At 42.6% G+C, this 27,630-nt stretch overlaps 1 protein-coding gene across 1 annotated transcript; it reads left to right on the top strand.

Moving 5' to 3' along the window:
* Positions 1 to 1,693: 1,693 nt before the first annotated feature.
* On the top strand, positions 1,694 to 26,896 carry pgs1 (phosphatidylglycerophosphate synthase 1; the record flags this gene model as incomplete). Its single annotated transcript, XM_083932246.1, has 11 exons — positions 1,694 to 1,809; positions 7,266 to 7,476; positions 10,139 to 10,216; positions 13,400 to 13,499; positions 14,789 to 14,978; positions 15,126 to 15,304; positions 16,941 to 17,140; positions 18,542 to 18,833; positions 20,451 to 20,599; positions 20,697 to 20,826; positions 26,356 to 26,896. The coding sequence occupies 10 exons, from the start codon at positions 1,694 to 1,696 to the stop codon at positions 20,814 to 20,816; spliced, it is 1,635 nt and encodes a 544-aa protein (XP_083788372.1). The 3' UTR covers positions 20,817 to 20,826; positions 26,356 to 26,896.
* Positions 26,897 to 27,630: the final 734 nt, after the last annotated feature.

Genomic DNA, 27,630 nt, shown 5'->3' with positions numbered 1-27,630 from the left:
CTGCGGTGAGAGCTGAAGTCATTGAAGGTCACACGGAGGGCAAAGATCCAGCAAGTGTTACCAGAAATGCTTTTGAAAGTGATGAATACACAAAAGAGGGTTGGTGCTCAGGTGTGCTCACGTTTTAGATTCATTTTAGATTAACTTCAGGGTTAATTTGATGAATGAAACACGATACAAAACTGATAATAATGAGGGTTCAGGGACAAGGGAAAGAGACGGTAGAGAGCAGGGAAAGTTTCCAGCATTTAATATTAAAATAGAGGAAAATCACATTTAAAAATATGACTGTGAAAGCCCATTCATCTATAATATAACACAGGGAAGCAGCTTCTTATTTCTCATTTTAAACACTTTCTTCCTCTAACCTGTTTATTTTTCTTCAGTTTTTCCAAAGTTACACTGTAGTTTGCAGGTTGACCACTAGAGGTCATTTAAAGGCATTTGAATCATAAAACAAACATAAATATATAGAAACAACCATTCATATATTATTTAATTCTCTGATTTAATTTTTGTTGTTGCAAGAAAAAAGTAATAATATAAGTTATAATTAATTTGCTGCTCAAAGTAGCTTTCGTTCACAGACTACAATAATAATGATAATAAACTTTATTTGTAAAGCACCCATCATACAAAAATGATTATTTACAATATATGAATGCATATAATTATATATTATAATATTAAAATTATTATTATTATTAATAATAGTAATAATAATAATAATAACCTTTTTTCTATAGCACCTTACATACAAGAATGATACTTTACAATAAAGTAAAACATAGGCACATAATTAACAAAAAATCAGGGATTAAAATAAGAAAAAAAACATTATAATAATAATCAAAATAAATAAAAATAAAATGATGTATAATGCATAGACGGAATAACACAAGAGGGAAAATAAACCCCACTGAATTACAATAATAATAATAATAATAATAATAATGATAATAATAACCTTTATTTGTAAAGCACCTTATATACAAGAATAATACATTACAGCAAAGTAAACATAGGCATATAATAAACACAAAACAGGGATTAAAATAAAAAACAAAACACACATTATAATAATAGTTAAAATTTAATCAAAATAAAGTGAAATAAAATGCATAAAAGGAATAAAACAAGAGGGAAAATAAACCCAACTGATGGCAATGATAATAATAATAATAATAATAATAATAACCTTTATTTGTAAAGCACCTTACATACAAGAATAATACTTAACAATAAAGTAAAACATATAATTTAAAAAAATCAGGGATTAAAATCAGAAAAAAACACACATTATAAAAATAGTCAAAATAAATAAAAATAATATGAAACACAATGCATAGAAGGAAAAACACAAGAGGGAAAATAAACCCAACTGAATAATAATAATAATAATAATAATAATAATAATAACGATAAAAATCATCTTTATTTGTAAAGCACCAAGAATACAAGAATAATACTTTACAATAAAGTAAAACATAGGCATACCACAGGGATTAAAATAAGAAAAATAAGAAACAAAACACGCATTATAATCATAGTCAACATTAACTCAAAACATAAGATGAAAAACAAACCCAACTGAATGATAATAACCATAATAAAACAATAATAAAAGCGTCTGCATCAGTGTGTCCGTGCACAAGTATCAATAAAGTTGATTCAAAGTGTCTCCGCTGCAGCAATGGCGGCTCCCATGTCCTGGAGGAGGCTGGTGCACTCCGTGTACTCTCCGGCCCTCGCCGGGGTTTTCACCCGAATATCGGACCGGCTGTTCCGCGCACGGGACCGAGGAGGAGGGTAAGAGACCGGGCACCCACGGGGGCACCCAAGGGGGCACCTACACCACGATAACGTGGCGTCTATCTGCGTCAAAATCCAGCCTGAAGCTCTGTCATCAGGATGTTGTGCTACTTTGTTGCTGCTAATGCGTCAATTATCGGACACGAGGTGGTCTGTTGTGGTGTGTGTTTTTAATTTAATGCATTTTGACACCAATTTGTGTGAAACTGACACCTTAACAGAAGAGTTAAAAGTCATTTATCTCATTTCCTCCAGCTCACGCGCACCCAAACTGAAGCTCGCGTGGAGTTTTTTTACCATAACTGAAGTTTGAACATGATGTTCCTCTTGGTGTTTATGTAACACCTTCATTTTTACCACAGCTGAAACCGGACACCTCTGTGACAGCCTCACCTCCACCATGTGACACTTGTGACTCATTAGATATGGAAACAGGGTTCAGTATTTAACACTTACACTGGATGTGTAGAGCAAAAATCTGTTATTTAATTATTCATAGTCAAAAAGAAACATTTCAGATATACACAATGACACATACACAGATATATTGGACGACCGTTGTGACGAAAAGAGAGCTGAGGAAGGCAAAGCTCTGGATCTACCGGTCAATCTTGGTTCCTACCCTCACCTGTGGTCATGAAAGCTGGGTCAGGACCCAAAGAACGAGGTCGCGGGTACAAGTGGCCGAAATGGGTTTTCTCAGGAGGGGGGCTGGAGTCTCCCTTAGAGAGAGGGGGAGAAGTTCAGCATCCGTGAGGAACTCGGAGTAGAGCTGCTGCTCCTTAGCGTTGAAAGGAGCCAGTTGAGGTGGTTCAGGATCATCTGGTGAGGATGAACCCTGGGCGCCTCCCTAGGGAGGTGTTCCAGGCACGTCCAGCTGGGAGGAGGCCTCAGGGAAGACCCAGGACCAGGTGGAGAGATTAGATCTCCACACTGGCCTGGGAACGCCTCAGGATCCCCCAGTTAGAGCTGGTTAATGTGGCCCGGGAAAGGGAAGTTTGGGGTCCCCTGCTAAAGCTGCTGCCCCCGCCACCCGACCCCGGATAAGCGGATGAAGATGGGATGGATTGTACATATCTGAAATGGGAGTTTTTCCTGAATGACATTACAGATATCCAGATTGTTAATTCTAGATATCTCAAATGTAATGGTGGATATCTAGGATTGAAAGTCCGTGGTGTAGTGGTAGTTCATGAGGTGGGGGTGCTGCGAGGTAGATGAATAAGTCACCATGAAGGGAGTGGGTAAACTTGGATTTTTTTATTGTGTCATGCAAAAATAATGCATCCAGCACAATTATTGACTATTTAAAAAAAACAAAACTAAATGCCTATATATTCCACTGTATTTTTGGTTGCTGGTGGGTATACTGTGAACTGCCAGAATAAGGGTGCACTCACACTGTCCATCCGTGCCGTGCCCAAGCACGTTTCACGGCTAAAGTCTAGTTTGTTTGACCAGTGTGAGTGCAACCGCACCATGCCTACGAGCGGCCACGGACCGTTTGGGAGAGGTTGGCTTTTGTAAAGCACATTTGCACATGTACGAGCACGAGCGTGCGCATGTGTACGAGCATGAGCACAAGGCCTACGACGGTTCTGACATAATTTTATGTGCGCCTGTTCGGATATAGAAAAAAGAAGGAGGGACCATGCGCGGACATTTAAAACAATGGCGGCGAAAGGTTCACGTTGATGCGGAGGTGGAGTGTTTACTGCAGATTTGGGCGATGAAAAGATTCAAAAACAGTCGACAAGACGCACAAAAACTCTGAGGTCTATGGAAAGATTTGTAAACAAAGCGACGCATTCCGATGACGTCATCAATGCGTGTGACGTGTTACGGCGTGATGACGTTTAGGCAGCAAGAAGCCTTCGCCGAGTCCCAGGTAGTGTGAGTACAAACGGGCCTGGGCCACGGGGGGAGAGGGAGGGGGGGACAAGTACCCTAAAGCACGGGGCACGTACGGACGGACAATGGGAGTGCGCCCTTAGAGGTGGGTATACTCCGTATACCTGGGTATACCCTCCACTACACCACTGCCTGAATGGCAAAAGTGAGGTAATTTGTACGCAAGAATGATGTCGTGGATATCTGATATTATCGTTCTGACGAGTGAGGAATTCAGTTTGGAGAAGGAGAAAAAGGTTTTATGGATCTATAAAATGTGATTCCATTAAGTGATAAAACCGCTTGTTGCCATAAACACTTGCATATCACTCATTGGCTTAACTCACCTGCGGACAAATCAGTAAGAGGAACTCATTTGGGTGTATTAGACCTTTTTAATGGCATTCCATTGCTAGGCAACAGCCTGGCTCCCTCTGAACTTCCTGCCCGTTGATGTCGTTCACACAACGCTGCAAATGTGAACAGTTTATTCGTATCAGCGGGTCGAATAAGATCAAGACATGTTGACTTGTCATAGCAGCAGAAGAAGAATAAGCACATCCGTAACTTTAAGGACACTGAAGCAGCTAAATTCATTCATTTTATTATTTACACCTGTGTTTTTTTCTCCTGCTATAACGTGATATCCTCGGTACACGTCTCTCATCCCAATCTTACACTCTGTGAAGTAACAGTTCCCTGGTTCATGTCTCTGTTGTAGTGATATGAACTGATAAGATGTTATTAATACCAAAGCCATTATTGATTCTGCTTATCAGTCCGATTCTTTATCAACTCCTGACCTTTTGCAGGATAAAATAAAACTACACAGATGTCATTACCATATACAGACATATTTATTCTTGGTAATGGTCGTGCTGCTCGGTTGAGACGCAGTGGCACTCATGCACGAATCACAGGTGAGATGAAATGATCGTTTTACAGACAAACTGCGCTGTTTTTGGACCTTTTTATTGCAAATTTCAGTATATAAATATGAGCCTTTTACCGTTATTGTTTTTGCTCCGTGTGAAAAAAACGCCGGCGTGGATAAAAGGAATTGATAAGCTCAAATGCAAACTTGGAACCGGTTCTTGGTTCCCGTCCCTGGGAAAGGTAATGATAAGCTAAAGATTTGGATCAGATTCAAATTTAGAGTGAGTGTGGACGCGGTTTAAGCAGCTCTATATTACTTAATGATATGTATTGTAAACATTACACAAAGTGACGCCCTCTCTCCGCGTTCTCATTCCTCCCTGTGAAATGTGTTATGTAAATACAGTTGCTGCAATTCCTGCAAAAGGTAACCGGTTGGAGCCTGAAGTAAGAATCTGTCATCTACGTATCTTTATTATCTCTCTCTTCATGTCAGACTGCGATCGTCCTGCATCGTTTCCTCCAGTAATGAGTCCAAAATAGTCCAACAGTTTGGGGACAACCTGTTCCTGTTATAACACGACATGCCCTTGTTCACAAAGCCAGGTCCGTAAAAAAACAGGTTTTGTTTTTTATTATTGCCAAGATCGACATGTTATGAACTATGAGCGAAGACAAAGAGCAGCTTTATCTGTTTGCTAACTGCATTTGGATCCGTTGAGACAAATGAGGATGTAGTTCAGGGAATTATGAATAAGTCAGATTTGTTTCCTATCACATGCGTTAAATCAAGTAGGATGTGGTGCATTCACATACCAAAGTAAACAGCGTCTCTATTCATTGCCGTAATAATAAGGGAGTTGACCTCATCGCCGTTTAATGAAATCACTATTCCTCGAATCGCAAGATGGTCTCAAAGTTTCAAAGTGTCTTATCTCCCGTCACACTCTTCTTATCTTTCACCGTTTACAGAACACTGTAAAGGCTTTGGCTGAGCTTTCCATAACTCTATTACTGAGCTCCGTATGCTGCTTCCAGATAACGTTAGTAATTTGCACTGCTGTAAAAACACGACAGAGATCATTCAGCGCAAGCTAAATGGACACGGGGATGTTCTTTCATGCTGCGTTTGATCGCTCCTTTGAGTAATATGCTTGTTTATTATAGGACCAAACAACGGGGAAATTCCCGCTCTGTGTTTCCTGCATAATTTCTAACTCAGCAAAGTGGCTTTTGGAAAAGAAGCTCTGAGCTGTGTGTTTTTGTTTTTATGTGACTTTTGTTTCCTCTGACTTCTTATTGAGGGTTCAGTCCAAACCAAAACCTTAAGTGTGTGTGTGTGTGTGTGTGTGTGTGTGTGTGTGTGTGTGTGTGTGTGTGTGTGTGTGTGTGTGTGTGTGTGTGTGTGTGTGTGTGTGTGTGTGTGTGTGTGTGTGTGTGTGTGTGTGTGTGTGTGTGTGTGTGTGTGTGTGTGTGTGTGTGTGTGTGTGTGTGTGTGTGTGTGTGTGTGTGTGTGTGTGTGTGTGTGTGTGTGTGTGTGTGTGTTCGTAACGAATATGAAAGAATCCAGCATACTTCTGACAGTCAGCCTCAGTCATGTCTGAGGTTCACACTCCACCCTGCCTTTATTTAATGTGGTTGCGTTGTCTGACCACATTGTGAGATTGTATGGCAGAGACAAAGGGATGTGGTGTTTGGCCGAATCTTAGGACTCTGGGGCCGTATTCACAAAACATCTTAATGCTAAGAGTAGGAATAACTTTCGGATTTAGGAATAACTCCTAGAAATAAGGGGCATTTCACTCCTAATTGTAACTTTTAAAGATAAGTGTAATACACAAAGCATTTAGCGCTAAAAGTAGCTCATAAATCTGTAAAAACATAGGAGTGCTCTGGAGGAGAGTAAATCAGGAACGACCTGACGTAGCTGCTGCAGTCAGCATTTTGGAGAGATTAAATGATAACAAGCTTTTAAAAAGGTATCTCCTCGATGGAGACGGCATTATGAGCGTGGTAGAGTTGGTAAGGGATGCCGTCAGATCACCAACCAATAAAAAAACACCAAATATTATACAAGATTAAACGCTCTGCTGTTTGACCATGGGGGAAAAATGCAGCTGTGCAGCTCAGACGATCTTGGCGTCTCTCAGCTGTCGGTCAGGAGGATTTTTCCCCGTCCAGACGATAAACGCCCCGTCCAGACCACACATAGTGCAGCAGTTCATTCGCTTCCCCATGGCTTTGTGACTCCTGACTAAGAACTTTTAGTGCTCCTTAGTGCTACGATAAAATAAAATGAAAAAGAAAAACCACACACACGCTATTAGGCTAAGTCTTCTTTGAAGGAATCTTCACCGGGGCGGCACGGCTCTGGCTCTCCTTCAGTTGGGTCCTGGTTTGTTCCCCGGCTCTTCCAGACACTGTCAAAATCTTCTATCCTGCTATAGTACATTTCATATCTCGATAAAGACAAGAACTATCACAATATAGCGTGTTTTCTAGCAAGTAAATAAATAAATAGTAGGAAATAAGCTCATGGTAACTCCTATTTGTGTCAATTAAATAGTTGAGAAATGAAAAGTATTTTCCTATAATCGATACTCTTTGATGCCTTGTTATGTACTAAAAGTGACAACAACCAACCCAAAAACAATTGTTTAATTAATTCATTTGTTTGTTTCCTTCAGGTCCTCGGTGCTGCTGCTGGCTCCCCTCCTGGCCGAAGCCGACCCGGCACCGCGGCACGTCTCCAGGCCCACCGGGTCAGCCGGAGCTCAGGGCACAGACGGCCTCTGCAGCCACTTCCGATGGATGGCGGAGCACGTGCCGGCCTTCAGGGTGCCGGGAACCCACATCCACATCCTCACCTCACCTGACCAGTTCTATCAGACAATGAAGGTCGGTGTTACCGTGACAACACACTTTGGTTGAGCTACAAAGGAGTCATAGGAAAATAAAGACAGCTGCCAATATTGACTTTGCACAGATTTTCCCTGTCATCATGAATGATGACGGAGAAAGTACATGAGGAAGTGTTTTTTTTTAACAGCACGCTTATTGTTTTATTGTTGTCTTCGCGACACCTTAGTTGGCAGAGAGGCTCACGGCAGCTGACAGGCAGAGCTGCGACGATGAATCAGTGTATTGTCCCTATCTGGACACATCCCGTCTGACGCAGTTTCCGGTCTTTTCGTGGTGCTTTTGCAGTGTGATCGCCACCGAATTGCAAGCAGAATTAATTTGCACACTTCTGCGAATCAAAAGTCAAAACTCTCTGATTCCAGCTCCTTTAATTAATATTTTATGGTTTCTTTCCTCCTCTGTGAAAGTAAACTGAAAACCTTTGAATTGTGAACCAAACAAGACATTTAAGGGCGTCGTCTTGGGTCAAAAATGACTTTAGCGATTCATTAATTATCAAAATGTCGTTATTGTTCTGTCTAATCGTTGCAGCTCTAACGACAGGAGCTCATTGTTCAGCTCTTATGTGATCAGAATCAGAATCAGAAAACCTTTAATGTCCCGCAGACGGGGAAATTGTTTCGTCACATCAGCAACAGAATATGACAAAATAAGATAAAAAATAGCAAAAATAAGCAATAAAGTTAAATTTAAAAAGGGAAGAACTGGAAATAGACATATGTACATATTCACATGATATAGTGCAGTTGTTCTTGTTTTGTAATAATGTAATATGGAGTGAATAAATATGATTAAATATGTCCAAATAGTGCAAAAAACAGAAGTGTCCATAGTACAGGCATATTGCACAGTGCAGGGTACAGGGTACAGGTGTACTCCCAGGTACTTGTACGATGTCACCATCTCAATGTCCGTTCCCCGGATGTTCACCTGTGTGCAGGGTTGTTTGTGCCTGCGGAAATCCACCACCAGCTCTTTGGTCTTCCCAGCGTTGAGCTGGAGGTGGCTCCGACGGCACCAGTCAACAAAGTCCTGAATAAGTTCTCTGTAGGCTCCGTCGTCACCGTCCCTGATGAGGCCAACGATAGCAGAGTCGTCAGAGAACTTCTGTAGATGGCAGTGAGGGGATTAGTGGTAGAAGTCTGAGGTGTACAGGGTGAACAGGAAAGGAGCCAGGACCGTTCCCTGTGGGGCCCCCGTACTGCAGATTATTGTGTCCGACACGATTTGACTCCTCCTGTTTATGCTGCGATTAATCTGTGCCTAATATATATGAAAATATAACCGTCTAGAAAAGGAAACTCAAAAATTACTTCCAGAAAATATATTTTTTACAGTTAAAACAATTCAACTTCAGTCACTTCAGAGGGGGACACGTGCAGTTCAGAGTCAAACCTTCCAGAGTTACAAACTGGATGTTGTTGGATAGTTGTTGTTTCTTAACGCAGTCCCACACCTGCTGCTGTGTGTCACCGCATTGGAATCCTTTTATGTTTCCTCTAACTTTTGCTTCCAGGAACAAAGAAACATGAATCCGCTGCAGTTTGTACTTTGCTGCTGTTGTTGCGTTTCGCTTAAACACTTTTATTACACACAAGAAATCGACTCCTTGACGCTCATTTTGGAAGAGTTTCTCCCCCGATAGGTGTTGACCTATACCTAGATATTTACATCCCTGCATCTAACAAGGTCTAAAAATAGAACATTTAATGTGAGTCATGATTAATTATTGTTTATGGGTGTGTTTCGCACAAACATTTCATCATCGTTATTTTTGTATTGACGCTTCCTCATAACGTCCAGACATGGGGCGTCAAGTTGACATAGTGTTGTATTTATAGTTCATTTTACATACACACGCACGCGCGCGCACACACGCACACACACACACACACACACACACACACACACACACACACACACACACACACACACACACACACACACACACACACACACACACACACACACACACACACACACACACACACACACACTCTATTCTTTCATCCCTTTGTTGTCACCGAGCTGTTTCATTCATGATGCATCCTGAGCAGAAGGAGAAGAACATGACTCGTATTAAATCTACAAAAAAAGAACAGGATGAAATATCATTTTAAAAATGCAGCAGCACATTTTTGATTTTGTTGACTAGATTTCTAATACTGAAGAGTTTTTCTTGCTTTCCAATTATGTGAATAACGTTTTACTTCATGGAGTTTGAAGGGTCAGTTCCTCTAAATTACAAAATTATACTTTTTTTACTTACTCTTTTCTGTCAATAGCACGTATTTATAAAAAAAACAAGATATGGTTAATGTGAACTTAATCTGCTACTGTTTGTTTTTTTAGTCATGTGAGCACCTTTTTAAACTAAAAGTCATTCCCGTCTGTTGTATGAGGCAGAACATTTAAAGGTGGATATCTCAAAACTTCAACAATGTCACATGCTGATAACATTTCTCAGTATCAGTTATTTATGCAACGCCTTTTTTTAAAGGTTAGTGCATTCAAAGTGCTTCACAGATGACTGACAGGACAGAATAATACAATACCAGAGTTGCAGACCATAAAAAATGTGAAAAGACAAAAGCATATGCTCACTGTTGTGTTTGCGTCTCTTTATCGTTCCCTTCAGGCGCACATCAGGACAGCGAAGAGGCGAGTGGTGATGGCCTCGTTGTATCTGGGAACAGGTCAGCTGGAACAGGAGCTGGTGAGAAAAGTGGTGTTTATGTGTGATTCGTGTTAAGAACCGATTTTTAAGACATCAGGGTTTTTTTGTTTTTGTTTAATGGGCAGGTGAGAACAACGGCATCCAAAACACAGGCGTGTGCCAAATAACTGGCCAGAGATGCCAGAAAATGTGAGTCATAGTCGTCTTCCAAGAGAACCACAGTGTGGTTTGTTCAGATTGAAAATGTACTCCAGGCCAGCTACAAGGAATGACCCCAGAATGCAAGGGTTTATGGGTATAAGGAGACCAGTGTTGGCATGTGATATGCTGCTGCTCTTCATGCTTGGAAGGCCTAGCATAACAACATTAACCCAAAACAAACCACAGTCTGGACCGATGCTCACATTCAGCTGTTTTTCATGTTTTTTTTTTCTAACTGGTTCGAGCAGCAGAGAGGGTGAATTACAGAAAAGGGCACAGTCGAAAGGCAAGTCGAACATGTTTAATTACAGTTAAAAGCATCTGAATCAGCTGTGATAGCTGCCAAACTCTGCAACCTCACAGGATGATGGATTACCAGAAACGGTAGGTACAGGGAGTCCACGTGACTTTTATTCTTCAAGCCCAGGTTTGCTTGTTATTGCACACAATGACCTGAGTACAACATGTGAGTGTGGTCTGTGGTTTAGACTGAAGAATGCAAACTGCAGGTGAGCCTGGATCCACTAACACAACCCCGATCTCAGACTCAGTCAGCACAAGCTTGACCGATACTGGCTGGTACACAGCGTGTTTACTTAAGCGCAGGTGCAGGCGGCGAGAATAAGACTCTTTCTCTAGAAAGATCTGTTTCACGCACCTCATGCAAAGGTAATTCAAAGTGGGGATTAAGAATAATACATGGGTAATAGGAAAGGCTATTGTGTCTCCAGATGAAGCTGTGTGGAGCGCTACATCTGTTTGTTAGTTTGTGGAGTTGTGTGAGTTCAGCTCACTTTGGGTGAGAGCAATATCTGACCTAAATATAGGAAGTGAACCAAAAAATAGTCATGATTTAAGTTTCGAATTCATGACTTAGTGACTCGCTCGTCATCTGGAAAGAACATCTCCCAATCTCATGCATGTCATTTCATTAATTTATCTTCAACCCCTTGTCCCTGTCGGGGTCGCTGGAGCCGATCCCAGCTGACATCGGCGTGAGGCGGGGTCCACCCTGGACAGGACGCCAGTCTGTCACAGGGCACATAGTCGAACAGAGACAGACAACCATTCACACCTACAGGCAATTTAGAGTCATCAATTAACCTAACACATGCATGTCTTTTGGATTGTGGGAGGAAACCGGAGAACCCGGAGAAAACCCACGCAGACACGGGGAGAACATGCAAACTCCACACAGCGCCGCTGTGAGGCGACAGTGCTAACCACTACACAACCATGAAATTCCCAACAACTCGCTGTCTCGTTCGCTGCTCATACTGTTTGCCTCCTTGTGAATATTTGATAGAAACACCAAAAACAGGAAACCCAATTCCGTATAAATCTACTTTGTGTTTTTTCTGAGACCAAGAAGTGTCGGCGAGGTTCACTCAGATATTCTGTCCATTTGACGAGTGTCTGTTTCGACCATGTGACATTTCATTACAACGGTTGGTGCGCTTGACCATTAGGGGTGTGTTAGTTTTATCACGATACGATATATTATTTTGGAAAACGATGCAGTATTTGCTGATATCACAAAGTCTGCCTCTCTGTGGACAAAACGTAATTCATACGACCACATATGTCAACTCGTTTCCTGTCTCTCCCTCGTACGTAGCCTACTTAGCTCCTCGAGTAGTGGAGCTTCAGATTGTTTTCCTGTGGAACGTCAGCGTTTTTCTTGCAGATGAAACATTAAACCCCACAAAAAAAGAAAAATATAATCAAATGTTAGCCTTTCTTGAAACTATCTGTCCTCTGAGTCAGTGTTTCCTGTCTGCAGTGAAGTGCTGCTGGTTGGTACCTAGAATATTTATGTTCATATTTAAGAGAAAATAAAAAATGTTCCCAGTTTGAGCAGTTTGAGCAGACGTTTTATGCCATAATAACTAAATGCTGCTCCTTTGCTTTAAGGATAAACACATTTTTAATGTCCACCAGAGCTCAGGAACACATTTCTCTCCAGAGGCGAGCTGGAAGTTGGTGCAAACGTCCCCAAAGAGCTCTCGACTGGAAAGAAGGAATGTTTTACTGGCATGTAAACAGCCACTGTGGAGTGACGTACTGTGTAACGAATGCATTTGGGCACCAGATGCACAATTTAGCCGAATTAAAAAAACAAAAAAAAAACAGGTTAGGAACAAATGCCAAGCTGGCCACTAATAAAGACTGTGTTCACCACCAGCGGTGCCCTCTGAAGAGCAGCCGTTTCCTCTTTGTGCACAAAGGAGTTAGTCATGCTTTTCCCACGCTCGGTAAACAGATAAAAAAAAAGGCCGCCAGTGTTTGATAAATACTGTCTGCTGCCAGTTAATCAATAATCATTCATCTACTACTGTGCTTTGTGGCTTCATCTCTGAACGTTCACAAGTACAGATGTGGGAGGGCGAAGTGGAAAAGACAGAAGGACGCTAAGACGATAGTGAGGTATGAGCTGGAAATCTCAGACTTAGCTGGCTTTGATTTGACTTTTACATCAGTCTAATGCACCTTAATTTAAAAATACCCGACCCAGAGGCTTTCAAAGAACAAGAGAAACAGCAAATGGCACCTCCTGACAAAAAAGAGGAACACAAACCCCAGTTTGCTAAACAATGGCATGGATTGAGAAGTGAAAACATGATTACAGACAACAGGAAGCCTCTTTTCGTCACTGGATTTTCCAAGTAAGATGTCTTTGACAGATGCTTTCTGCTGCAGCAAAAACAGGAGCGAAAAAGAGCCGAGCAGTTTGAAGCTGTAGACCCAGTTTCAGAGTCTCACTTTGTCACAAATTCAGAGGATTCAAACTCAGAAATTCTCCCCTCCGTGCACCTCGGAAGTTGGTGAAGTGGTGCCACGAACCTGAATCTGGTTCTACAGGGAGCATGCAGTAAAACCAGACAATATCTCTGTTTCTGCTGCATCGATTTTGTGCCTTTTTTAAAAAAAAAAAAAGAACTTTCCATTGTGAGTCTGCAGCTAAATCTGTGTGTTACTCTTTGAATCATGTTTTTCACTACTTTCTTTGTGTTTGTGAAGGTCGACTGCATGGAGGAGGCTCTACAACGCTCACAGGACAACAGCGATGCTCCCGACCTAAAAGTCTCCATACTGCTGGACTACACTCGCGGCTCACGAGGTTGTTGGCATTTTCAGTGGGATTTCTTCTGTTTGATGGTTAATAGGGTTGGGCGATATGTTCAAAATTTCCAACCCACAATGGCCGACATATTTGCCCAGTTGTGTGCGCGGTGGTGGTGCCCCCCCGTCAGCTGGGAGCTGTGTTCAGGCGGCGAGTTTGCTCCTCTAAAAATAAGATAAACTCACAAACTGTTGAGGAAAGGCAAATTGTTACACTTTTTTTTCACTTCCTTTTTTTTTTCAACATTTTTTTAATTACATTTTACAGACAAGTACACAAGAAAAAGCGTTACAGCCGCACAGTGTGTCTGCTTTAAAGGGAAAAAGGCCCCGCCATCCCTCCCATCAACCCATGTCAGACACGGTCACAATTTATGTTCCTGATTTAAACATAAAAATACAACCATACACCTTCTGAATTCAAGTTAAAAAAACACGCTCAATACAAAACTCACCAAAATTATCTTACTTATCAGAATCAGTAATACTTTAATAATCCCAGGGGGAAATGATTTTATGTTAGCATACATCAGGTCCAGAGTCCTCTCCTCTCTGGTAGGACAGCTCACGTACTGTTGGAAGGTCGGCAGAACTCTGTCCAAGGTGATGTGGTTAAAGTCTCCCGACATGATGATGAGGGCACTGGGGTGTTGAGTCAGGAGTCTGGAGATGGTGGTGTGTATGATGCTGCAGGCAGATGTCTGGGTTGCAGAGGGAGGGATGTACAGAAGTACATGCGGGATCTCGCTAGGCAGGTGGTACCGACGGAGTCCAACGGCCAGCAGTTCAACATCCGGGCTAAAGAGCCGTTCTTTAATGGTGATGTGACCAGGATTACACCATCTGCTGTTTACTAGAACGGCAAGCCCCCCTCTTTTCCGCTTACCGCTCTCGGTGCAGTCCCGGTCAGCCCCAATGGTGAGGAAGCCATCCACGGAGACGTTCTGGTCCGTAATGTCCCTGTGCAGCCATGCATCCATGAAGGGATTGCACTCACGGTACTCCGGGTGGCTCCGCGTTAGCGCTGTCAGTCAATCACCAACTCTGGTTTGGTAAGACTTAAGAGTAAGATGTGAAAATATGCCGGTTCTAAACGCATTTTCCCCATTGTCGTCTCGTTCTTTAGATCTGAGACAAACCGTTAAAAAAGCAAAATGAAATTCTAACAATGGCCCCAAAAATCACCCTAAAACACTACAACAGATGGATTCATCCTATCGCCCAGCCCTACAGGTTAGCACAGAGCAGCACGCTCATCATCCTGACGTGGTCATGTTTCACGTGCAGGACAGATTAACTCGAGGACCATGCTGCTGCCGTTGTTGCAGCGCTTCGTCTCTCAGATGAGGGTGTCTCTGTACCACACTCCGGACCTGAGGGGGCTGCTGCGGCTGCTGGTCCCTCAGCGCTTCAACGAGACCATCGGAGTCCAGCACATTAAAGTCTACCTGTTTGACGACAACATTATCATCAGCGGGTATGTTGATTCCCCGCTGTTCACGTTTGTGTTTGACAGATACGACAGGCTTCCACATCCTGCTCATAGAAACATTTTCACGATTGAACAAACGCTCTCCTTCCTTCCTTCTTCCTTCTCTCTCTGTTACCTCGTCTTGTTCTTCAGGGCCAACCTGAGCGACTCGTACTTCAGCAACAGACAGGACCGCTACGTGCTGCTGGAGAACTGCAGCGAGGTCGCCGACTTCTTCTCTGACCTGGTGGAAGCCGTAGGAGACGTTTCCCTGCAGCTGCAGCCCGACGACTCGGTCACAATGCTGGAGGGCATGGTGCACCCGTACAAAGGTAGATATCAAATGCGTGAGTGTGTGTGTGTGTGTGTGTACACAGACACATGTTTACCCTGTTTTGACACTGTTTGACACTTCATGCTCAGTTTTGGTGGCGACAGCCCGGTTTTCAGCAAGAGGAGCCGATGGATTTTGTTAATGGAGCTTGAAAGCTTAGACAGGCGAATAGATGTGTGTGTGTGTGTGTGTGTACGGTGAGAAAGATGGAGAAAGCTCTTGCGGCTGGCCAGCCATGCAGCTGGATGGGAAATTGTAGGAAGGATTTTCTCTACACACACACACACACACACACACACACACACACACACACACACACACACGCTGGTACTGTGTGTCCGTAATTGGAGCGCAGACTGCCAGGATGTTAGTTTGAGGGATGAATGACATCATGTCTGCAGGGCCGGGCTGCCGTGGTAACGAACACCAGGAATAGAGTTGTGATGTCACAGTGTAGCTGGAAGACGATATGAAGTGGGAACACACACACACACACACACACACACACACACCCCGCTATTCAGAAATTCTAATGAAAGACATTACCAACTGATGATGCTCAGTGCGGTCAGGTGTTATCAACCCTGATAATCGGACTGAGTTGCCATTTCGTTTCACTTCATTCAGCTTGACTTTGACTTCATGTTAACTGATTTCTTATCATAATGGGGGGGTTATGTTGTTTCACTTTGCTCTAACCAATCAGTAGCAAGCAATCATGGATCCGCCCCGCCGACGTCATTTTCAGTTGACAGGGTTACAGCTGTTAGGTTCAACTAACTTAACCTTTCACACTGATCAAAGAACTATGTTGATTAAGAGTTGCTGTTTCTCTGGGTGTGCTGGTGGTGGAGTGGAGACATCCTGGGGACATTGTGTTGCATGTAGTTAAAAAGAGCACAGTAAGGATCCACTGAAGGCGACACAACACAACGTTCTGGAGGTTTCTTCATGCTGAATGACTTATTTTCAAGGAACATAGGAACACATCCGTGGCCCACACAAAATATAAAGTGGTGCTTTTGCAGAATTCCTTGTTACAAAGTCAGTTTTACAGATTTGTCATTTAATTCAAGACTTCCTTTAACTCCATGAAGTTGAAAATGTTCAACTTTTATTCTAACAGAGCGATATTCATATGAAAACAAAGAAAAGTGACGTAATGGAGGGTTCGGGGAGTTTACGGTTTACTTCTTCATGGAAGATTTATGTTTTACTTATTTACACAATGTTCGCTAATGAGCAAGCTGCTCACTATCCCGCTGAAACAAGGGAGAAAAGGCAGAGGCGATGTTGCACGATTAGTTTGCTTCAAGTGGGTTTTCTCTGTTATGTAGGCCAAAAAAACCTGCTTCACTTTCTGCCTGAACCACAGCTTTTAAACTGATATACAATACACAGTGTTGACGGTCATTAGTAAGCCAATCAGAACAAAATAGCCGCTCTTCAACTGAGGTTGTATTTTCTTTCTCATCAACGTCCTCCTCTCTGCTTCATGCTCTTAAGTGGCGGTGACTCCTCTGGAACACACTCGCAGCTCAGATCACTGTGACCCAGAGATCAGTTTGACCCACCTCCAGCTGCGACCGCTTAGCCTTGTGTGCGCTTACGTTTTGTATCTCCGTGGCAACCAGGCAACAGGCAGGACTTCTCGGCAGCGGCGAGGAAGCGGATCATGGAGGTGGTGAACACAGCCCACGTGAGGCAGCAGCTGCTGAACGCGTCGGAGGACTCCGAAGACGACGGGATGAGCGAGGGGGAGGAGGACACCTGGGTGTTCCCTCTGGTCCAGATGAAACCTCTGGGGATTCAGGTGGACGAGCAGGTCACACAGGTGAGGCGTCGATGACACCGACCTCTTCTGATTGGTCACGTTGAACCCAAGAGTAACACTTAACACACCTTTGGCTGCATGACGCTAATTTAAGACATTTAATCATAAACTTTGACCATGCTGTTGCATAGTTTCCACCCGTGTCCTCAAGGCTTTGACCTTTTGTTTGTTTTCTTTAATAACGAGTTATAAATGTAATTAGATGGAGTCATTATTGGATGTTTTAACCATGTGACTAATAAGATAATACGTGACTATTACCGTGTGACTAATAAACCGTGGATAAATATTTGAACATATATTCCGGGTTTATTAGTCACATATTCTGGGAACATGATCGCCAGTGATATACTGTCATTTAATACAACAACTCAGACTGTGGTTCCATAAAAACTTGAATCAACACTGTGTCTCATTTAACATTTTGAGTTTCACAAACAGACGACTCGTTGCAACAACTTGTCTTTATTTCATCACGCTGAAGCTGCTTTTAGTGTGTCCACGCTTTGATTTAACCGGGGGTGACGTGGCTCCGGTTTATGAGACTTGTCGCTCCTTGGTCTTGGACGTGTTCGCCTTTCTTAAAAAGGAGCATTAGACACAACTATTTTTCCTCTAATAAAGTAAAGAAGAAGAAAACAAAGCTGTTGATTTTGCACCAGAAACTGGAGAGCGGTTGCATTTCAAGTTTGGAAGTTTTTCTGCTCAGAATAAACTAAAAAAATGATGACACAATAAACATAACGTCTCTTATAGAGCTACTTTTACTAATTTAGCAATATTTATTTTTATTTAACCAGGAGAGTCCCATTGAGATTAAGAATCTCTTTTTCACGGGTGATGATAAATTGTCTGAATCTCATGTATATAAACTGAGAATATCTGTGAAGTAGGGATGATGTTTATAACCACAGTTTTATAACCATAAGAACTGTAGACGCTACGACGTCCACCGTGTCTTGATTCCTGCATCGTCGCTCTGTGAAAACAAGATCGCATAAGAAGTGAATTGAGACGATAAACACACGGCCCATATTAAACTTCTATTAATAAAAAGCAGCACTCAGTCAGATTTTCATCTCAAGGCCGCACAGATGAAGATCAGCTGTGTTCAGTGACTTTTTCCGCAGCAGCCCCGCGTGCAGGTGTCATGTGATAATTAATTAAGAGCAAACATGAGGAAGGAAATATAATAAACAGCTTGTGGTCATATTGTAACGTTTATTATCAAGATAAATGTGACAGATCATCCTGATATTTTAGCTCTGTAATGAGCCTTTTGTAAAGTAATAAAACACTAATAACCTCTCTTTAACTGCATGGCAACCAGTTTTGTTTTTCACAACGTCAGGAAATGGAAACGCGTCTTTCTTCACTGTTCGTTTGTTGTTTAACCTCCAGCGCCTGCTGACAGACGCTGGGCCGGACTCCACTGTGTTCCTGACATCGGGTTACTTCAACCTGACCCGGGCGTACATGCGGCTGGTGCTCGGAGCCGGAGCCAGCTACCGCATCCTCACCGCCTCCCCCGAGGTCAACGGGTTCTTCGGAGCCAAGGGCGTCGCAGGAGCGATCCCCGCAGCTTACATCCACATCGCCAGGCAGTTTTACAACCAGGTGTGCCTGCTGGGCCAGCAGGAGAGAATACACCTGCACGAGTACCACAGATCCCAGTGGACCTTCCACGCCAAAGGTACCGACACCAGGGCTGCAAGTAACGACCACATTCTCCTGTCGACTACTTTTTCACTTTGATGACGTCTCCAGATTGTTTCTGCAGACCAACAATCCAGAAACTAAACTGATTTAATTTGCAACGATACAGAAAGCAGAGAAAAGCAGTGATGATATAAACGTCGAAATTTCAGCACACACCAGGAATGTGGAGATCACGACCTCACATGATCAGCTGCAGGTGTTTAAAGCTTCTCATGAGGGTCAACGATGTAACGATACACAGACTGAAAACTCTCCTGTTCAGACTCCACGGAAAAGTAAAACAAAACACACGACAAATCTGAAATGGAGCGTTTGAAGCAGTTTTGTCTGTTTGGTAAATCTGTATGTACTTGCATTATTAGTGACGTTTTGCAGTAATATCTTTACGGTTGAAAGCCCTTACGATAAATCGATATTGTCGACTACACTAGAGTGATTTTTTATTTCTGTAAATTAACTTACGACTATGTTTTTCATGGATGCGCAAGTATCCGTGTAAGAGGATGACCCTTCAATTCAATTCACTTTTATTTATAGTGTCAAATCATAACAAAAGTTATCTCAGGACACTTTCCAGAGTAGGTAAAGACCACACTCTATGACTTATTTATGATTTACATAGACCCAACATTTTCCCGTAGAGTACGGTGGCGTTGAAAACCTTCACTATAACAGACAGGAACGTCAGACAGACCCAGCTCTGTGGAGGACGCACATCTGTCTGCACCGGTTTGGGAGGAAGAAAAGGAGAGAGAGAGAGAGAAAAGACACACAGATGGACAGAGAGAGACAAAGACAGAGACAGACAGACAGACACCAATAGCACCAAGAACAAATTTGACTCACTTATACGATCAAATCAATGTAATGGTTTGTCTCCTTGGAGTTTTATCGCCAAAATAAGAAATGATTGCAGAATCTCTCCGGGGATAGCGCCTTCTACGTTAGTGTTCAGTGTCCATGGTTTACATTATGGGTCAACAGTTAAGTTAAAACAGTGAAAATGTGTTGTGTGAAAGATTCACGGTGTTGTCGTGCTTCGGTCAGTAAAGCACCATGGAAGTGGACGGCACTGACCCTCAGTTGTCACTCAGCTGACGGGAAACACCCACTCAGAGACCGGAGGTTTCCACAGACATGTCCAAAAAATGTAGAAGTGTCATTGTGGCTCGCACGTCTTTATACAAAAGAAACGAAGAGAGTTGACATTTCTGTTTGACTAATAGTTTAAGCACCAACACTCACATCAACGTGGTTTACAGGAGGTTACGATCGGAGCCTCGGCATCCAGACTAGTTGAGTTTGGCTCAGTGAAAAAAAATCAAACACTTTACTCTCCCTGCTGTTCTTCTTGTGGTCGCAGCGGTATGTAGCGTGAGAGAAGAGAGCTTGTACAGTCATTCTGTCGTAGCCTCGGGACAAGGATGTGCACTCACTCTCTCTCATGCTTTGGGGTTTTGGATCCACGCTGGGGATTTCTGCATGCGCTTCGCCTCAGTTGTGGTCTGCGCCGACAGAAATCCCTGCTGGAAACTTCTCTCCGAAGCATTACCTCCTCGCTGCCTCACTCCACTTTTCCCTCTCCTTACAGGTCTGTGGTATTACCTCCAGGGGCAGGATCGACCTTGCCTCACTCTAATTGGCTCCCCTAATTTCGGTTACCGCTCAGTCCACCGTGACCTGGAGGCCCAAATCGCCATAGTAACGGAGAACGAGGAGCTGCAGAGCCAGCTGCAGGAGGTGGGTTAACCACAGCCAGAAATGCTGATGATGATGAATGAGTGTGTAACTCTTTACTGAACGCACACCTGTGTGCAAATCTGCGTGTGCCTCATAGGAGCAGGAGATGTTGTACCAGCGGTCCACGGAGGTGTCCGATTCCACGTTCGAGCGGCCGGACCGCCACGTCAAGCTGTGGGTGAAATTAGTCACTCCCCTCATCAAGAACTTCTTCTGAGCGCCACCAGGTGGTCACACACACGGACATGTACACGCTCACTACACGTTACATTTACTCATTCGTTCATTCTGTCAAAGGATCTTTTCACTTTCTTACAACTTCTTTTGTAAGATCAATAATTTAATCTGGATTTTCACCCAGCTCTGCAGTTTCTCTCGGCTCCATGAAGCGTTTTAGAGTCTTTCAGCTCATAGTTTTGTTTTTTTACAGCAATATCTTTACTGGTTTAGTTCGTTCTCACCTCGACCTTTTGTCAGACGCCAGTAAAAAACAGAAAAAACCCTAAAACACACTGTGCACTCTCGGCTCAGCACCAAACAGCAGACTGATACAGATCTGCCTCGTTCACACACTGGGTTTCGCCTGCAATATATATACAATACACACAGATTTTTAGTTTTTACATTTATTTATTTACTTTTTTATTTACGTTTTTTTAATTTTTAATTAGTTCATTTTTTATATATGTATCTATATATTTATATATCTTCTTAAATCAAATTATTATTAACCTTAGTCTTTTTTAATACTTTTTAATTATAATAATTTAATAATATTTGTACTTTTTATTTTATTTATTTCTTTATTTTTGTCGATGTTGAGGGCAGTTTTTTTATTTTAGGGCATTCTGAGATTTCTTGTGCCCCACCTTTATTTCTGACACTGGTTGTTGACTGTTGTGATTTGATTTTGTTATTAATCTGCAGAAAAACTAAAGCTATTAAATAAATGTAGTGTAATAAAAAGTAGCAGAAAATGACGGAGATACAAGTATCTCAGTCTTGTACTTGAGTAAATATAATTAGTTACTTTCCAGCACTTGGTTTAACTGGGTTTTACAGTTGAAATAAACCAGAATTTTCCTTTAAAGCGTGCTCTAAATTTTTCTGCAGTAGGCAAAATACAGGCCTGAACCCACTGTATACACACACACACACACACACACACACACACACACACACACACACACACAGTCAAACAGGCTGTGGCTTCTTAGAAATGCCTGCAGTCATTGTGGCGAGTTCAAAATCGCAGGTCCCGTCCTCGCCTTCCCAGCAGCCCCACATCACCAGAGTGAGAGCGGGGACAGCGCGTCGGCTGATTCACTCCTGTCAAGAAGTGAGTCAGCGCCGTGTTATGGTGATGATCTGACAGTGTGGTCTGTGTTACCGTGAGTCCTGTCAGGACTTGGCGAGGTGAAGTCAGAGGGTTCATCGCCCCCGAGTCAACTGTGAAACATTGAGTGGAAATAGAAAAACTGCAGGGAGACGGTAAAAGACACAGGAAAACCTCAGCTACTCACTCGGAAAAACATGTTCATTACACAAACCGAAGGCCTGGCCAGAAGGAAAACTTGTCCAGATCGATTTCGTTTTTTTGGCTCGTTTCTCAGAACAGGAAGTTTCAGATGCTTCATAATGACAGTAACTGGGTGGCGTCTTATCGCTACCTGGACGGAGCTGAGGAAAAAAAAAAAGCAATTGAGTGATCTGCTGCCAGGAGGAAAGAGTCGTAAATAGATCTCGTCTTTCACAGCGTCGGTATTATTCACACAAGTATGGAGTCGCTGTGAGAGCCAGAGACATGTGCAGCACTTTCAGGCCTATTGTTGTAAAGGACTTGTGGGAATCCTGGTTCTACCGGCGCGATGACACAAACACAAAGAGTTGTTTGGCGTCATCTGTGACCTCAGGATAGGAGTCGTGTTTAACACATTTAGACAATAACAGAAAACAAAAGAAACGCAGTCTGAACAAACAAACAGCTCATAATGTAGCAGCACAGTGATTTCTTTTATTTATTTTAGAGTATATCTGCTGTTTTCAAATGAGCTGTTTCCAGAGCTTGGTACGGTGGCCCTGAGAGTTCAAGAAAGAAAACAAATACACACAAACACTAGCAACTTAAGGGCGCACTCACACTGTCCCTCCGTACCAGGCCAAAACCGTTTTTTCAGCTAAAGCCTAGTGCGTTTGAGCAGTGTGAGTGCGACCGCTCCGCGCATAACTGCGGACCTGAGAGAGGTGGGCTTTTGTATAGCCCGTTTGCACGTGTACGAGCACGAGCACGAGGCCTACGGCGGTTCTGACGTAATTTATGTGTGCCTGTTCGGACATAGACCATGCGCTGACATTTAACAACAACAATGGCGGCGAAAGGTTCACGTTGATGCGGAGGTGGAGTGTTTACTGCAGATTTGGTCGATGAAAAGATTCAAAAACAGTCGACAAGACGCACAAAAACTCTGAGGTCTACAGAAAGATTTGTAAACAAAGCCACGCATCGCCATGACGTCAATCAATGCGTGTGACGTGTTACGGCGCTTGACGTGTTACGGCGCTTGACGTGTTACGGCGTGATGTCGTATAGGCAGCAAGAAGCATTTGCGCGAGGCCCAGGTAGTGTGAGTACAAACGGGCCTGGGGCGCAGGGGGAGAGGGAGGGGGGGACAAGTACCCTAAAGCCCGGGGCACGGTGCGGAAGGACAGTGTGAGTGCGCCCTAGGGAACATCAGCACCAAGTTGGCAGCACACAAGCAGCATTTAAAAGATCAAGTCCTGGTCTGTAAACGCGTTCAAATGTTTCGTGCACCCTCACTTTAAACTCCGATGCTCCTTTAACCTTTGCACAGTTCAAAACCACGATCACAAAGCGCTGAATATCAATATTTTCCTGCTGTTTTTGTCGTTGTTTTTATCCTTCTGTCTTGTTTTTTCTGTGATTTCCCTGCTTTTATCTTGAATCTGGCATAAAAGGACATTTTTATTATCATTCCACAACACGTGCACATGAAAGGGAAGTAACATGCTCATCAGGTCCCAGTACAGGTGATAACAAATACAGCAAAATGAAAAACATGACCGTGAAGCGTATAAACAAAGTATACATGCATGGTTATGAAAGAGAAGGTCACGTAACGAGGCCTGGAGTGTTTAATAAGATCATTAAAGTGACAGTTCAGTGTTGGGTAACTGCTCTCTTCCTGTCACGCAGCGTCACTGTAAACGAGGGAAACATCCGTGAACGTCTCCAGTTTGAATAAAGGTTTGAAAAGTGATTCCAGCCTTTAGACTAAATTTTAATAAACTTATAGAAGCAGATGAGATGCATGAGGTGCTCGCCTTTGTTGATCCTCAGCGGGGGAATTTGGTTGTTGCAAAAGCAGTACAAAGTAAATAAATACAGATACGTTTAAAAGGTAAATGAATAACGGGAGGTACATGTACACGTTTGTGTCTAAAGTGACAGTGGTGAGAAAGCCGCAGAGTCACCAGGTCAATGTAAACAGTGTTCACACCAGGAGAACATACGATATGATGAAGTAATGAATGTTATATAGTTTAACATGGTTCCATTTATAACAATGACCGACTCTCACAACGTTATTCCTTGTATCGCGTGTAGTGCAGCAATAAAACACAATATAATTTACATAATTCAAGATTCAAGATTCAAGGAGCTTTATTAATCACGAGGGAAATTATTGTGCAACAGTTTCAATACAAAGGTGTAACAATAAGCAGAAAGGTCGGCTGCATATGTTTAAAAGTTCTTCTTCAGGGATTTTCTGATAAAAGGTCAATTATTTAACGGTGTTTATCCAAACTGAAAATGATCCCAAACAACATTTTTACTTTAGCTCCGTTATATACAAATAAAAAGATCAAATGTTTTAAAGTCAGAGCCACAAACAGAGGAGGGAGAATCCAGAGACTAAACTGTTTTTCTTGTTTTTTTTTAGGTCATTGACGATAAAATTAACGTCCGACTGTTGTGATTTGTGTTTATGTGAAATGTTTGAGTTTTATGTGTTTTTTTCTGTTTAGTTTACACGTTCAAGATATAATGGGAAGATTGCGGATGAGTTTAAATCTTATTTACATGTTTATAAACACTTTTGAAAGGTGAACATTGTGTTTTTTATTTCTTTATTTAATATAAACCGTCTGTTTTATTTCATATCCAAAGCTTTTCCTCCCGATCCAAAACCTTTTTAACAGCTTTTCTCTTCAGCTGTTTGCTTTGAAAAGTCAAAATCATAGTGGCGTTTGTCACTTTTTATTTATTTATATATTTATACAGATAAACATTGCAACAAATATGACGCATAAAGTCTAAAACAATCAAATCTACATGAAAACAACTGAATACAACACTTACTCTAATCTAATAAAAAGGCCGTAACGACCAAACACAGAGGAAAAGGTCAAAGTACATGCTTTGTCCCCTGTTTTATTCTTTAACGGAAAATAACCTAAACTAACCTCAGGCTCTGCGTTTGTTCTGTCCTCTGTGTTTACGGCTTATCTCTCTTTTTTGTTCCTGACAGGAAAAAACAAAACACGGCCGTCCAACAATAGCTGTGCCGGTTAAAAGGATGAAACGGTCTTTATCGGCAGTGCACGCCGTCTATTGTTAGAAACTAGTGACAACAGGTTGGAGCGTCTCCAAACGTGTTCAGCTGCCTCCTCTGGGGGTCAGCGGGGTTCACACACGCTCCTGGAGTCTGAGTCCTGATGTGACGGAGCCGTCTGCCCTCTGGTGGGGAAACTGTGATTTCCAACCGTGGTGTCACACAGTGAACTCACCCTTCCAGAGAGCTGAACGTGCACAAGGCTCGTTTCTTATCATAGACAGTATAAAAAAAGGGCTTTTATCTGCTCAAAGTGACACTTAAGTGCGTGAAGTGGGAGATAACTTCTACCTGCGAGAATATAAAACTCATTAATCTCGTTTCTTTGGATTAAAAAATGTTTTTAAATGATACACGTTGTTGAATAACTTTACAAAATATCATCAGTCATTAAGTTTTATCCTGTTATTTTAAAGGCAACAAATATTTTTTGAATGATTTATTTTGCGGTGCACGTTTTATTCTCCCTACTTATTATGAACTTTATTTGATGCAACAGCAACAGAATGTCTTTCCTCCTCCAGTTTGTTTTTATTTTTGTTTCCATTTCAGCCATCTCCGTTTTGTTCACATCTCATCTCATCTTCAGCCTCTTATCCAGGGTCGGGTCACGGGGGCAGCAGCTTTAGCAGGGGACCCCAAACTTCCCTTTCCCGGGCCACATTAACCAGCTCTAACTGGGGGATCCTGAGGCGTTCCCAGGCCAGTGTGGAGATCTAATCTCTCCACCTGGTCCTGGGTCTTCCCCGAGGCCTCCTCCCAGCTGGACGTGCCTGGAACACCTCCCTAGGGAGGCGCCCAGGGTTCACTCATAAATTATAAATATAGTTTAAATTGTTCTTGATTTCACACGTCGACTGCTGCTGGATACGTTGACGTGTTCAAATACAATCCACCTTCTTTTAAAACTTTAAATTCACACATTTTGACGTTTTAACCATCAAAAAACATCTCAGCGTCAAATGTCAGGATTCATTTCTAAACCGACTGCTGACACAGAACATGACGGTGTTATTATGTTTTGCTCTTCACACGACGACGACAACGATCCACAAACATTGTAGGAACATCGTTAAAGACTCAACAACATACTGAACATTCTCTGCGTTTGTGTTTTCACAGCAGGAGGCAGACGGTTTTCTTCGGTCTTGAAGGTCGACGGTCTCGCCGGAGGTCGGTCCGCTCCTGCAGACGGGACGCTCGGCATTCTGGGAGTCTTCCCCTCGACTAAAAACTCTCACCGGTGTCTCACACGGGAGAGGATGTGTGCGGTGAACCCAGCGGGTAAATCATCTCCTTTTTTTGAAAAGTTAAACTCAAGATGTTGTCGTTTACCTGAACAGCTGATCCTCCCGTTACGACGTCAGCACACTGTGGTTTTCTGTTTGTTGTGGGGTTTTTTTTTTGTATTTCTGACTAAACATTTCAAAAGGACTACTTCTACTACTGCACATACGTCTCTACGAGTCCAGGCTGCATGTGTGAGGTAGTCATAGAGACTGTGGCGGTGGACAGACGGGTGTGGTGAAGCGTTGCAATCCCTCGAGGAGCCTTAATGACAGTTTTTAAGAGAGTTTACAGCAGTAATCAAAGCTAACTGTACAGCGACTGTGTGTTATTATCTTTGTAAATTAAAGGATGAGGTGGTGAGTTTTTAAAACGACTTCAGTTGTGTGACCCCCTTTGTCATAGAAACGCACAAAGACGGCGTTTTATTTTGAAAGGTCAGCACAAATGTTTGGATGTAATGTCGAGAAGCAGAAAAAAAACAACAACAAAACTGTGACGTCATTGAAAACTCGAGCAGGAGTCGATGAGAATTTTTCTCCTGGACGCCAAAATAAGTTTAACTCAAAGTTGAAAGGTCTTTTGTGAGATGCTCCTCTGATCACGGGAATGTTTTGAGTTGTTAAATACGTCCGCGTTCCTCGAAGTCGCAGCGTTTCCTGTGGAAATCACGGGACGAGTCTTTACCGGGTGGGAATCCCCTCCTCTGACAGCAGCGTGATCGCTACACGTGAAATGATCGAATATAAAGATAGCAGATAGAAAAGCAGGGAGTGACAGTTGATGCTGTGACTGATGAGATAAAGATAAAAGATAAAAGTTGATGTTTTTCCATCTCTGCGTGACGCTTGAACTGTTGTAGCTTCACATTCACACCAGATGAGCTCATTCAGATTTAACAGCCAAGTAACAGGACGTTAAAAAACAAACGTTTGTACCAGGACGTTAAAAACAAACGTTTGTACCAGGACGTTAAAAACAAACATTTGTACCAGGACTTTAAAAACAAACATTTGTACCAGGACTTTAAAAAACAAACGTTTGTACCAGGACGTTAAAAACAAACGTTTGTACCAGGACGTTAAAAAACAAACGTTTGTACCAGGACGT

Source organism: Echiichthys vipera (assembly GCF_963691815.1).
Source record: "Echiichthys vipera genome assembly, chromosome: 18".
Lineage (NCBI taxonomy): Eukaryota > Metazoa > Chordata > Actinopteri > Perciformes > Trachinidae > Echiichthys > Echiichthys vipera.
This window is presented reverse-complemented; position numbering and strand designations above follow the sequence as displayed.